Source organism: Periplaneta americana, chromosome 13 (genome assembly GCF_040183065.1).
Source record: "Periplaneta americana isolate PAMFEO1 chromosome 13, P.americana_PAMFEO1_priV1, whole genome shotgun sequence".
Taxonomy (NCBI): Eukaryota; Metazoa; Arthropoda; class Insecta; order Blattodea; family Blattidae; genus Periplaneta; species Periplaneta americana.
The window spans coordinates 71,197,684-71,212,780 of NC_091129.1; the positions used below are offsets into that span (position 1 = coordinate 71,197,684).

At 35.8% G+C, this 15,097-nt stretch overlaps 1 protein-coding gene across 1 annotated transcript in view; it reads left to right on the forward strand.

The window, feature by feature from the left end:
* LOC138712025 (Krueppel-like factor 9) overlaps positions 1 to 8,363 on the forward strand; it is a 576,789-nt gene extending 568,426 nt beyond the window's left edge. Inside the window, exon 3 of the mRNA XM_069843409.1 lies at positions 3,205 to 8,363. Within this exon, the coding sequence (XP_069699510.1) occupies positions 3,205 to 3,340 (136 nt within the window). The 3' untranslated portion in view covers positions 3,341 to 8,363. The remainder of the gene's footprint in view (positions 1 to 3,204) is intronic.
* The last annotated feature ends 6,734 nt before the right edge of the window (positions 8,364 to 15,097 follow it).

A 15,097-nucleotide genomic window follows, 5' to 3' on the forward strand; every position in this document is an offset into this window, starting at 1 on the left:
GGTTACTAGTACAGAATTCAAATCATATCATATCGCTAACACTGGTTTATGAATACGAAAAACGCTGATCATCCACCGGAAACCCGCGCTAAAAATGTCTATGAATACGGCCCCGGATGTTTAGGCACTTAAAAACTAACTTTTAGACATCTAAAGTAGACCCTGAATTTATCAAAATAAACACTAAAATATAGATTTAGACACATAAAAATACGATTTCAAGCAGCTGAACATACTATTTTATGCAGCTAAAATGTAATTTCTATCCACACGAACTAAAGTAACTATAAAAATGCAATTAATTAGTAAGTATTAAGCATTGCGGCGTATGGTGACAAAAATAGTAAAAAAAAGTATTGCGGTTAGAAACTTTACTTTTGTTAAGTCTTCAATTTATATATTTTTACGTAATTTTTAATGATTTCATCGCTCTCATTGTTCTAAGGCTGCTAATACATAAGTTTTCATATTACAATTAAATTAATTAATTTACCAGTGAATTTACAATTAATACAAAATTCATAATTTTATTGGTATTGCAATAAATAACAACGTTTTTCTCTAATTTTCAATTGTGAAACTTTGCCTTGTCTTCGACAAAACCATTTCATAAGGCAAAAAAATTCTTCCCAATGATACTGAAGTAATGGATGCATATTTAAATTTAGCAATATTTGCCATACTGGTTTCTTTAGGGAGAACTACATCCTCCCGATTCATCATATTCCTACTGTCAGCTCAAGTGCTCAACAAAACCAGACACCTTCCAGGAATTTCTTCATTCTTACAACCGAACTATTACAGGATAATTGAATCATACCCACCTCATGACATTTAAAACTTTTTCTTTCACTGCTACACGAAAATTTAAACATATGTACGTAACAAATATAAATAGGCAATTTTAGGCTCTAACACCTTAAACATAGGTCTTAATGGGCAAAATAGGCATTTTTAGTCACCATAAAACCGCTTTCAAACTTTCATAATTTTTTTATAAGATGTGAAGATATTTAACTAGTTTCAGTTTATCTCTACAGAAAAAAATAGGCATTTAACCTAAAATCCGAGGTCTAGTTATCAGTTAAACGCTCTCCGGCTGAACAAAATACTCCACAAATTTTCACAATTAAAAAATAAAGGAACTATATGTGAAGGCGGGTCAGACAGTTTTGCTTAATCGCGGAAATGAACAATAAGAACTATACTAAATCTCTTATCGCAGTACATAGATATGTGTATATATGATACATATTTATACTAATTCGGTATCTGTTTATTTGAATTTGTCAATTCGCACCAAAATTATTTTTAATCTCGTGACTTCTGTTATTTCTAAACTACTTATTCAATATTATTGCGTGCTTCTCGTGTCCTGTTTGTAGTGCTTGATGGACGCACAATAGCCAGGTATTCAGTTCACTAAAAGCTGCACGGACCACGTGACAGCAATTACGGTCATAGGAAGTAACAGTGATTGCATTGTGCAAGTGAACAATGTCCTACACATAACGGTAAATGTAACCTGTAATCTGGATTAATTTTCTTTATAAAGAGAAAAAAATGCTGCAAACTGTTTCCTGCTTCGGCCAGTGCACTACGAAAGTTCGCGATGAGATTTTATTCCTCCGACGACGTTTCGAAACTACTTACAGGTTTCATTTTCAGGGTCACGTGATTTGAGTCCTGGAAGAGTGACCTATCCTCTCAGATACGTTGAACTTGGATATTGCAGTAATGAGTTTATAATAAAGTATTGTGTGGAGAAACCCAGGATGGCTAAGAAAGTTCAGTTGTTTAGAGTAATCTAGGATGTCCAGTTTTAGTAGTAGCCAAGAATGTCCATTGTTTGGAGTAGCCAAGGATGTCCAGTTGTTAGGAGTAGCCAAGGATGTCCAGTTGTTGGGAGTAGCCAAGGATGTCCAGTTTGAAATAGCCAAGGTTGTCCAGTTGTTTGGAGTAGCCAAGAATGTCCAGTTTAGAGTAGCTGTTAATGTCTAGCTGTTTGGAGTACCCAAGGGTGTCCTATTAGGAGTAGCCAAGAGTGTCGTGTTAGGAGCAGCCAAAGATTTCCATTTGTTTGGAGTTGCTAGGATGTCCAGTTGTTTGGAGTAGCCAAGGGATTCCTGTTTTGTGGAGTAACTGAATATGTTCAGTTGTTTGGAGTAGCCAGGATGTCCAGCTGTTTGGAATAGCCAAGAATGTCCAGCTATTTGGAGTAACCAGGATGTCTAGGTATTTGGAGTATCCAAGGGTGTCCAGTTGTTTGAATTAGGGATGTCCAGTTGTCTGAAGTAGTGAAGAATGTCCAGTTGTCTGAAGTAAGCAAGGATGTTCAGATTATGAAGTAAGCAAGAATGTTCAGTTGTATGAAGTAAGCAAGAATGTTCAGTTGTCTGAAATAAGCAAGGATGTTCAGTTGTATGAAGTAAGCAAGGATGTTCAGTTGTATGAAGTAAGCAAGAATGTTCAGTTGTATGAAGTAAGCAAGAATGTTCAGTTGTATGAAGTAAGCAAGAATGTTCAGTTGTATGAAGTAAGCAAGAATGTTCAGTTGTATGAAGTAAGCAAGAATGTTCAGTTATATGAAGTAAGCAAGAATGTTCAGTTGTCTGAAATAAGCAAGGATGTTCAGTTGTATGAAGTAAGCAAGAATGTTCAGTTGTATGAAGTAAGCAAGAATGTCCAGTCATCTGAAGTAAGCAAGGATGTTCAGTTATATGAAGTGAGGAAGAATGTTCAGTTGTATGAAGTAAGTAAGGATGTCGAATTATTAGTAGTAAGTAAGAAGTCTAGTTGTTTGAAGTTGCGGGGAGCAGTTACTTGGAGCAGCTAAGAATGTCTGGTTATTTATAATGGGCAAAGGGCTCTTTTTTATTTAATGTCAGTTTATATCTCAACGAATAAGACAGAGCATCCTTTAAGACTTACGATGTGGATTTCTGGGTCTATTATAATTTTTGGCAATTATCATAATCAGTAACAGTCTCTCATCTTGAGACGTTGCTAGGTTCGTTCCGTCTCCAGAGAACTTCTGCGTATATCATTTTGAGTGTAATTTCAGTTTCATATGTTACTCCGCACCTTCAGAAATTTAATAATAAAATATTGATTTGTGGATATGGTCATGGTGTTTCTTTCGAGAGGAATATAGATCACGAGGACTAGTGAGCCCCATAGTAATAGTTATAATTTGTGTTGCAGCAAGCACGCCCGCCGGCATCCCAACTTTGACCCGTCGGTCCTTCGGCAGAGACGGGCGCCCAACAAGGCCTTCTCCATCAACTCGAGTGAGGGAACGCCGTCCGAGGTGCTGTCAGACTCCATGCCGTCGCCTTAGCGGCCACGCGGACCCCGTGCTGAAAACTCCACAGGCAACTTGTCGCTTTCCGTTCATGGATCCTGTCCTCATACTTGAAGACGCCGAGGAAATAGTTTGCTCCTGCGTTCTCACTTTTTTATTATTACTTTCACTTCCTAGGGGTTACCGACCCCTTGATGAAGTTTGATATTGTGTTTTCTGTGTATGGTTTGAATTTCCATGTTAATGTTTTGTGTTTTGTTTGATAAACGAAGTTAACACAAACCAAGGGAGAGAGTTTTGATTTCGTACACGAGTCCTATACCAGAGTACTCGTGAGAACGGATCAGTTCTCGATCTTGGAGCGTGTTAATTTAATTACTTGATTTAAAAAGCATATATTACATAAAACGTGGTATTGAATGTATTAAAATACCACAAACATCTTATTGTGATCAATATAAAATTATAAGTTACAATTCAAGTATATCCTTAGTTTCGTTAGATTTTTCCAAGCTTGGAAAAAAGAGGAAGTGGGGTTGCTTTTACATCATTTAGCCTGTATGTTTAAACAAAAATGAATTGACACAAACAATGTAATATTTTTGTATTGTTTCCAACAGTCGCCACCCCCTGTAATCATTTGTTGTGTATAACTTGTGTGTCAGGCTGCTCCCGTAGCGGAGTTGTGCGCCATTTTGTGGAATGGGGATGCCATTTTGTGATGACATCTAGCATCCCTTTTAAATGGGTGGTTCGAAGTGTAGTATCTACACTCAAAACAGTACATTTTTAGCATTAGGCCTAAGTTTTAATGTTTTTTGTAATACTTCCAAGTCAGTTCCATACAATGCATAATATAACAAAAACCTCCTCATACGATATAGTCTAAACTAAGCACCAATAAAACGTGTTGTTTGTTTTTATATATATACTTATTTAACAAGAAACTGGAAACAATAGTGTTCTCGTAGATCTCATCTATAACGTTTCAACATCAAAACTGTGAGAAGTCTTGGCCGCTGCCAAGATGTTGCTCAGTGCCCTTACGCAGACAGAAGCATGGCAGAGAAGTCGAGAAGTATCGATTGATCGAGTAATGCTGATTGTCTCGGACAGCTTTATTATTACTATTATAATTATAATATAATTAGTTATTATTTGTTTTCTATAATAAAAGATGTCCCACAGAGTTCTGAGATCTGTACAGTCTCTTCAAATGTAGTCTGAATGTGAGTGAGTGTGTGAGATTTACACTTAAGCAAGAGTGACGAGTGTGTAGACAGTGAGAGTAATCCAGTATATAAACGCTCAACCGTTCCTATCTTAGTAAGTATGTACCTAATTAACTACCCGACACTAAGCAATCGCAGCTGTAGTGGTGGCAGTTCATGAGTTTGCCGAAATCGTGAGATATCGTCTTGTGACGCGATGTAATTGGCTCAAATATTTGTAATTACGAGCCCTTTTACTGCCTGCAGTGACCAGCGACTAAACCGTGCCCTCGTGATTTAGTCGTTATTTTTTTTATAGAGAGCGATTAATCAAGTTTGATTTTTTTAAATTTCAACGTTATAATCATTATAAGTAGCCTATCTTGATGTCAAACTGAGATTGTTTTTATTATATAGGTAATTACTTACAGTTTCAGGCTTGAGAAGAATTCTGAAAGGTTCGTAATGGATATTCTCACTGCAGGCAGTATGGCGTCGCCCATGTCCTAATTCTTAAGATTTCTGTAAACGTCTTATGCGACGCCTTTTCGTTTAAAACAGCTCTCTAACTGTTGGTCTGTCTGTCCGTCTGTCCTGGTTATGAGACTGTGAACCATGACACGAGTAGTTAAAGTCAGTGTCTGGAATCTGTAGATCTAACCGGCGCATTTGGGTGGAGAGGGGCGAATGGGCGGAGACTAGTAGTGCGGGTAGCATCGGCGCACGGCCGCTAAGGGGTAAGATGCGCTTGGCAGAAGGTGACCAGTACTCGCAGTTATTTTCTTGCCAGAGCGGTCATTGGCTCAACCACTTGCGCAGAGGACTTGTTTCGTCTTCTAGGTCTACAGATTCTAGAAACGGACAATAGGACTGTATCCATATCTCTTACGGCATATCCCACTTTCCCCCCGTTTTTCTACCGTCATAGTCGACACAGCACAAACTAAACTGAAAAAAATAAACTTTTTCAGGCCTTCTTGTAATTAATAAATAATAATAATAATAAAATTGTGTATAATCAAAATGGAAGTATTGTATTTCACACGTGGTGAGCATGATTTCTTGTAACAAATTGTAGAGCAAGAAAAAGAAAAATACCGTATTCCCATTGATACTATTTTAATAGGAACTTTTAAATGTGGCATACTGTATTAGATTGCAATATACTGATATATCACAACACCAGTTCTCCTCTTTAAATCAAAGCATACTACTACATAGTGTACAATATAATAATATGTAATTTTTTCACTTTACGAGGTCCAGAGAATTAAAAAAATAATAATAATTTATTTCTCTCTGAAGTTTTTAGGTTTTTAATTAGTCGTTGATTTCCTAGGAATATTACTAACGACTGAATGTGATTCCTTTTTCTAGAGGACAGCACATTGCATCAGTAGTAGTGTGGTACTTTAAAAATCACATTTCTTCTCTTGATGATTATAATAAAAAGACTGTAACCAACATTAAAAAAAAAATTGTTGGCCTACAATATTGTAGAAAATCATACATAATATTAGTGGAAAAGGTGAAACATTGGTTAAAAGTCAAGCTACATTTAATTCATTAATTGGCATAGTCCCCTTGTTACGTAAACATAGGAAATGTCACAGCTAAAATTGTATATCCCATACTACTCTTCAGAATTTTTATTTATCTCTGTCTTTGTCTTTTATTGGTAAGTAAAAAGTGGTCGGTTACTTTGGAACAATATGGTCACTTAAAATGTTACATGATTTTAGATGGAGATTTACTTTATAGGCTACAAGGTGATGGCACATATTGAAAAACACGGCCAAAGCCTACTCATACTCAATTTTTTTTAGCATTTTGGTGGTTGTATATGGAGAAAATGGGAATGAATTGCTGAGAAGCCTTTAGAAAGGATGTGTTGTCATTATTACTCCTTTCTTGATGGTTATTAGCCATGTTGTTTCAAAATATTAAATAATACAGAGTGTCCAGAAATTCATTCCAGGGTTGTAGGGGCGAAGGGGTTGTGAATAGAAAGAAATTGAACTGACGAAATTGTGCCCCTTTTTCACATAGCTATATTACAATATGTAGTGCATTACGGGCACTCTTCAAAACACAGAAATGTTCGAAAGAATTCTGTTCTCAATTTGTATGAGAAAGATGTGCAATTCCTCCGTTATCTGATTATTGATTTGTTACACTGTTAGATTGATTGTAAGAAATCCATACTTTCTGGTGTTGTGTTCCAGTGTTGATAAAGAAATCCCACATAATCCTTTGAGTGATTGTCTGGAAGCACTCTGTGTGAATCCGATCAGCCATAGTGTGGGCATTTTAAGAGCCAGCAACATGATTGTAGGTAGTAGTGGAAAGATTTATTAGGGGTTAGAGAGTAAATTTGTCGAGATTATTTTGTATCGTTGTTTTACCTTTTCATGAAACTTCTCGTCTGTGATTATAGAATTACCGACGAGATAGAAAAATGCATTTTTAGTGTGGGAATTTCTAGGAGAAGAAACAACCTCTCGTGCATGATGAATGTTTCAGACGTGATAGTTGAGCCTATATATAATAATAATTATTATAAAAACACGACCATCTTCTTGTAAACTTACTATTGGTCCAATATAAATCCAGTGTTGGCCTACAATAGGTGACCAACATTGGTCTATTATAAAGAGTCAATAATTGTGCTTCTAGTGTAGAAGAATCTGGAGTTGTAACATGCAGATTTTCACTGGACGGATGATGATTATCTCTTCTAAGAACGAGAAGTACCTTTTTTTAAAAAATCTACTATTTTCTACTCACTATTTACATTCTTTCGCTTTAGGAGTATCTTGTAGTTATAATATAACCTGTGTATTAATTGACCTTGCTCTGACACTGGCTATACAACCACTTCAGAAGTACCTTCCATAACTGTTAAGGTTGATTTGTAAGCAAGAGATAACTGATATGTCACAACTTTACAACTTCTCTGCTGTTATGAAAGTCCATTGGAAGTGGGATGGATGAATCTCATTGCTTTACAAAATGAAACTCAACAACTTTTTTAAAGTCATTGAAACCTACTCCATACAGATGACCACAAATCCTTAAATTAAGAAAACTGTTAGTTTCTTACAAATCAGCTTTTACGGATAATATATTGCTTTTATTTCCTACGAGATTAATATGATAAAGACTTTAAACTTGCTATGATGCATCCTGGAACCACCAAAGAAGTGAAGTTTCTACTGGAGCGTTAACTCCAGTAAATCCACAGTTCCTAAACTACGGTGTAAGCAGTGCGTAATCTCAACGGAATACCATTTTTGAAGTGGGTGTTTACCGGTATATCTTGTCATGCAAGGTCATGAAATTTTTAAAGAAGGACATCCACATAGATTTTTCTGTGGCCATATTAGATCCTTCCTAAACTTTTGAGGAGCAACTAATCAAATCGCATAATATCTCCAAACAGAAGTTTGTGACACGGAAAATGTAAAATTAAATTTGATGGACAGAACACTATTTGTTGCAACTTCTGATTATTATTGGAATGTTTTCTCAATGCGACAATACACATTTTGAAGCAGTTTGAATGCAGGAAGATGTACAGACTGTAAAATAGTATGAAATTAAAAAAGATAGTCTCAATTTTGTTCCTCCCATGAACATAATACCTTTTTAATTAGTTGCTCTTCATTTATGAAAGAACAAGATGGCCACAGATTAACGTACGTGTATGGCCATGATCGGCAAAGTTAGCTACAACATTGGGCCGACGTGAAAGACGATAAATGAGGTGAGAATCTGTGGCACGACAAGAGAGAAGACTTGTTCATATTTTAAACTTGTTTCTGTAACTATTACGTTTAGTTCAAACTAAAATAACTTATATTCACTTTTGCTTCTCCATTTAGAACAAGCAATTTCACTTGTAGGAAACGTGTAAAGATAGAAAGGAACTCCTTTTTGTATATTTTTTCATAAGTTTGCAAAGCTAAGTATTTCCTTAGGTCTGTTTTCGTTTCTGTGTTATATATGATTAAAAATAATTACATAAACTTTCCGAATTAATATATTAAAGGGTTTTCGCATCCTCCTGATCCGGTAAATGGTTAACGCTATGTTGACGAAACTTCGGAAAGAATCGTAAGGAATCGGTACACGTGTTCTTTTAACGTAAGTCTCTATTATACTCTGTTAAATATATATCATGTCGTAGCTCTTATGATAGTCAATTAATCGCGTGTAAGTTTTTTTAATTGATAGCTCAACGTCTAAGGAAAGCATAGAAAAAAATTCGAAATGAAAATCTTTTTTGAAAAGTGAGGAAATAAAATACTAATTTCGATGTTATCGGTTCAGAATAGGCATTTACACCTTCAAAAGTTGGTAAGCGGCAAACTTTTTTATTTTTCACGTTAGATGGGGGCTCAAAGCGAAAGAAATGTTTAGAAAGAATGGAAATTACTTTTAAAAACGGTCGCTACTCAAAATCTTTACTGGTTTCCGAGTTACTGCGAGTTAAACAAAGGAGTGTTTTCGCGACTCAACCTTTTGTCTGTTGAAATCTCAGAAAAAAAATTCTTTCCTGAGCCTTATTTTACTTTGTCCTGTATAATTAATCCATCTTGATCTGTTCTAAGTAGATAATTATCAGCCACAGTGGTAAATCTGAAACGAGATGCCATGTTTTGACACTGGATTATGCGTACGGTAAACTTCGTTCACGTCCACGTTATCCGTCTAGAGATGGCGGGTCCGCTATTGAAATAACGTGCGGTGAATGGCTCTGATTGGGTATTTCATAATTGACGTCAACATAGCGTTAACCGGTTAGCGGACCAAGAGGATGCGAAAACTCTTTATTGTTTTTGCTTGAATTCTTAAACTCAACACATACAATAATTTAATATACTGTGATGCTATCGTAAAGGAGCTTATCCCTGCCAACAACCGTAATTTATGTCAGGAAAAAATGTGATTCATTTTGCAAAGTCGTGTTTTGTTCCTTAAAAGCTGCTCTGTAGTTAATGTTAAATTTGTCACAGATTGTCGTGTCACAGGCATACCAACATCTCTACCGTAGTGCAGATAACTTTGTGAAACTTTGCCTGCACTGCAAAGCCTTATTAATATAAAAAATAAAATAACATAAATATGAAACCTATAGCGGTAAAAATACGCAGAGCTTGTTTGTATCTTAACGTTCGGAGTTCTCAGGGTATAGCTCAAGTATATTAAGCAAAGTAGATTGTTCTCATTTAAGAAAAAGTAAATACTATCGTGGGCAAATCCTTTTTAAAAATTCTTCCCCCTTTTCTCAAAAACTTCTTACAGAGACCCCGCGAACCACTTCTAAAATAACATGTGATGTGTATGAGTGTGTGAGCGACTCGTGAGTGAATGTCTTGGTAACATTTAGTAGTCCGGACGGCGTATCATAGCTTTGTAGCAGGCAGTAAGCATCCATTACATTATATAACAAAGCAATCATGATTTTTTAAACACGTAATATTACAGTTCGGATATATTAAAAGTAGTAAGCTCAAAAAAAAAAATGTTCTGTACAACCTTAGAGAGCTTGGGTTCACAACCATGGAAGGTTATAGTTAGCAAGGGGGAGGGAGGGGGGCCGAAGACTGGTGGAAAGGTATCTACGTCACAATTAATTAGTCTCAGTGTTTTAAAATACCAGTCTTAGAAAATGTAATCGGTGAAGAGTGGAAAAAAATAGTTAATTTTACGGAGTAAAGAATTTTATCTTAGTAGCTATATTTAAAACATATACATATATATCTCTCTCTTTCGCTGGACCAACATTAGAAATAATATGTTATAGTATCTCGGAGCCAGCTAAAAGTATAAAAGTATTGAAAAAATATTATCGGTATAAAATAGTAGAAAAGAAACAATGTCATTTCATAGGTAGATATTGAAGAGTGCAAATTTGTTTTGATGAAGGTTTAACGCATTAGTTTAAATGTACATCTTTTTTTCTGGAGCCGAGTGGGGGAACCAGTTCAAGAAACATTGAGAATAACTATCAGAAGTATTTGTTCATTGTTATGTTGTAGATTTTATGTCTCAGTTCTTCAGATTGATTGTTTTGCGTTCTCAGTTGATGTGATTTTAGCAGTGATTTTCAACCACAATTATTTGGATGTACCCACAAAATAACTTTGATTAAAGTGCACCGATATTTGCTCCATAAATCGGTGCAAAATAATTAGTTGGCACATATTGTAAACATAATTTGTGCACAGTTTAATAAGAAAAAAAATATCGTTTATCTATGATCGTAATGTAAGAGAAAAGATCGATGAAAAGGAATCTCCAATATTACACCATTACATACATTTGTAACTGCATTGTATATTTGAAAGAAATTGCTGACATACAAATTTGTTTATATCTTATGTTAATGAGCCCCGAAATACATTATTAATGTAGTTATTTGGGTAATATTTCTAAGAATTAATTTTCTTTACTCCTTTCTCTTTAACCTTCAACAAAAAGAGAACCCGATGTGTGTTACATGGGAAAAAAGTAGTTGAAAATCATTGTTATAATCGTAAAATTGTATACTAATCAAGTTTTCAGAACTACAAAATTTCATTGTGACCTACAAATAACTTTTAAATTATGCAATTATGGTGTCCGTCAGCCATTGTTGTTCAATGCTTATACAATGCACAGTATAATCTCTGATGAAGAACTGGTCCATGCGCCTCCCACTCCCCCGAACTCTCGGTGTGTTTGTCATATTCTCGTGGCTTGCATCTGACTTCCTTAATAAAGTTTCTTTTTTCGTCCTTCAAATCTGGAGCCTGACAACTGTGTTTTGTAACGTTAATTCCCTTAAAATTCATGTGAATTCAATTTTAAATCCCAATATCTTTTTAGTGTTTCCGTAAACTACGGTACATACATTTTAACTTTCCACGTTCAACATTGTCTTTGAAAATGTACGCATTTTATAGTACTTCCACAATTTCATATTGTAAAGAAAACTGTCCGTTCTACGATTTATATTATAACCGAGCTTTCAGTGCGGGTCGCGTGTGGGCAGCTGTGCTGTGCACTGCCGCTTCCACTGAACTTCCGCGAGCGTGGAAAGATAAAATGTATGCAGTGTATAAAGCATTACGAAATAAATGAGCAGTACATGTAACCCGAAATACTATTCATTACAGAAATTTCAAAATTCATTTGTAGTACAGTTTTTTTTTATCTGGGTATAGCATATACAGGTATGTTTATATTTTATCCAGAGTAATGATGATGCGTAAGTTGCTATATGCCAGTGACATTTTTGTAACAAGAAAAAGCAAAGTTCGCTAACAGCAGAAAATCTCAGTTTCTAAGATTTGCAGGAGGCGACTTTAGAAATGATGCACTTAGTAATAAAGATATAAGAAACACGGTTTTTCTTAGGTACGAACCTATATTGTAGAACATTAGCTGTAAAGATACCTTAAGCATTTAGAATTGGATAATAATTTATTTCCAATAAATACAAGCCCAATGACAAAAGAGATCAAGACCATTCTAGAAATCTATTGACTCAGTAAAATTGAAGCAGATGATCTAATCCTCGTGGTTTGGTGAAAATTATGATGATGATCATGACATGATCATGATTACGAGTACCATAGTGGTTCCATAAAAAGCCACTTCTTATGCATAATGTTTGAAAATGAACTGCGAGAACGTATGATCGATATCAGGACAAAGAAAAGATTCCCTTCTTCCTACGAAATATATAGACTACCAATACCAGAGTATAATGCTAACATCAGTGTCCCTTGTCCTTCCTACTGAACGACGATCTTTGCATTACTGCAATTTTGTTGAGAGTTGAAAGCTAGGGGAAAGAAACTGGTTAAAAAAATGGTCGCCCTTTGACACATTGGGCATTGACAGACCCGCCCATGGAAGTTGTTAGTTGTCCCTCAAGTGTGCTGATTCACACTGCCCCCATGGTTCGTCCAGTTCGTTAGCCTTCTGTCAGCCCTTGTTTTCCAAGTGATTAGTGTCCCGGCCCTACTTTCCTTGCTCTTTGAAAGTTTCTGGCTTTATAGTTTATCACACTCGTTTATAACATTACTGTGTTTTCAGATTTTATATAATTGGCTATTGTTCTCCTTGCCTTTTAAAGAGTTAGCTACATTTTTAGTTAATGTTAAATTGCGTTGAGGCCACGGTCGGGGGATCAAATTCCGTGTAGGGTACTGATGTCTAACCGTTGACAGCATTATGTTCTCTTTTTGTTCTCATGATACGTTGAACAAGCCATTTTTGTCTTGAAACGTAAAGGACGTGGTGATGTTTTACTTCATAAGAATCTCTCTCTAAAACTGACTGTCTGAGATTCTACCATCTGGGCGAGTGCATTATAGGATTTGTAATTGGATAAAGTTGGTGACAAGATAGTGTATACGCGAGTTACTCCCAGTTCTTTGCCGTAGCATTAAAAATACGCGTAATTCGATAGAAGACTCATGATACTCACTAGTTACTTCAACTGAATATAAATTTAGAAGGGCTATAAAGCGAAATAATAAGGTTGACAAACACTCGTTTGTCAGTACAAATAAACATGACGTATATTATTATTATTATTATTATTATTATTATTATTATTATTATTATTATTATTATTAACTGTTTTCTCTTGTACGGAGGAGAGATCCGAAGGCTTACATTGCAGCGTGAGGCTTATTGTGCTTACCCCTCCTATTCTATTAATGACTGGGTAGCTGAACAGCCCCACTCTTGTACAAGTACAGCACACCGCACCGTGAACTTAACTCGGGCTATGGTATGGATGATGATGATATGTGACTTGATGCGATATAAGTCTGAGGTCCAATGCCGAAAGTTACTCAGGAATTCTCCTTTAATTGGTTGAGGGAAAACCCCAACCAGATAACTTGTCCCAACCAGGATTTGAACCCGGGTCCGCTCGTTTCACGGTCAGACGTGCTAGCCGTTATTCCAGATCGGTGGAACTTGAAGTTGAAGGGACCATTAAAAATTTACTTATTCAAGATTTCGAATTAAACAAGTTTTAATTGTTTGTATACTTTCTATGCCAGATACATTTTTGATTTAAATATGCCACAGTTTTTCGGGAGAAACGGTCCAAACCAACCAGCTAAATTTATGGAATCCGCGTGGGAATCGTACCTTGAGTCTTTTGTATAAAAATAAATGCAATACAGCAAGAAAAAAACTATTTATTCAAGATTTTGTACAACATTGTCAAAATACAAGACGTTCAATTTTTTTTAAGGCCTCATACATTTGTTTGGTTTTACTATTTATTCTTCGAGTTTATTGAACAATCGGCAAATTGTTTTACTCTCATTTTGTTGTCCTTTACTTCGTTCATTCACACGGTTCTGCCCAAAGGCCGGTCATTCACTGCAAACCCAGCATTCTCGAGTCTTTCCTATTTTCTGCCTTCCTCTTTGTCTCTTCATATGATCCACATATTTTAATGTCTATCATCTGATATCTTCTTCTGCCCCGAACTCTTCTCCCGTTCACCATTTCTTCTAGTGCATCCTTCAGTAGACAGTTTCTTCTCAACCAGTGACCCACACAGTTTCATTTCTTAGTCTGTCTGTCCACCTGACACGTTCCATCCTTCTCCATATGCACATTTCAAATGCGTCTTGTCGCTTCTCTTCACTTCATCGTAATGTCCATGTTTCTGCTCCCATACAATGCTACACTTCACACAAAGCACTTCACTTGTATCTTCCTTAGTTCTTTCTTCAGAGGTCCGCAGAAGATGCTCTTTTTTCTATTAAAAGCTTCCTTTGCCATTGCTATTCTCCTTTTGAATTCTTGACAGCAGCTCATGTTACTGCTTATAGTAGGCTATACTCCAAGTATTTTAAGCTGTCCACTTGCTCTACTGCCTCATTGAGAATTCGCAAGTTTACCTTCTTTACTTTTCTTCCTATGACCATGGTGTTCGTCTTGTTGGAATTTATCTTCAATATAATGTCTTTATTCTTGGATGTGGTCCATGGCCTGGGATGTTGTAGGCAGTGGTTTCTGAGGACGTTCTTGCCTTTCTTCATCTGAAGACAGAGCGACAGTTTGCTCGCACTGTATTATGGGCTGAATTTTATTTGATTTCACTTCGAGGTATAAAAAAAATCTAATTACAGACGATTTTTTAACATTGTGTTGTATAAAAATGTCAAAGGAACGCGCGAAAACTTGGAAACGTTCGACTGAATTATTATTGATCACTTTATGGGTAGGAAATTATACCTATTCCGCATTCACATCCTATATTTGCAATATCGTTCACTATTCCTGCGTCTTTGGGTTTTAATAATAATAATAATAATAATAATAGTAATAATAATAATAATAATCCTACGTCGCCCATCGCTCTACGTCCTTCAGAATTCTGATATTATTGTTACACACTTAATCGACAGTATGTCTACTCAGCGTTAATTGTTCAATCCATATTTTCTCAGATGTCCCCATTTTCTACGTATTTAGGTTGTTGTTATTATTGTCCCATTATAAATTTTTGTTTTGTACGAGAACCGTATTCGTGATGCTACCAACATCTTTTCCTCTC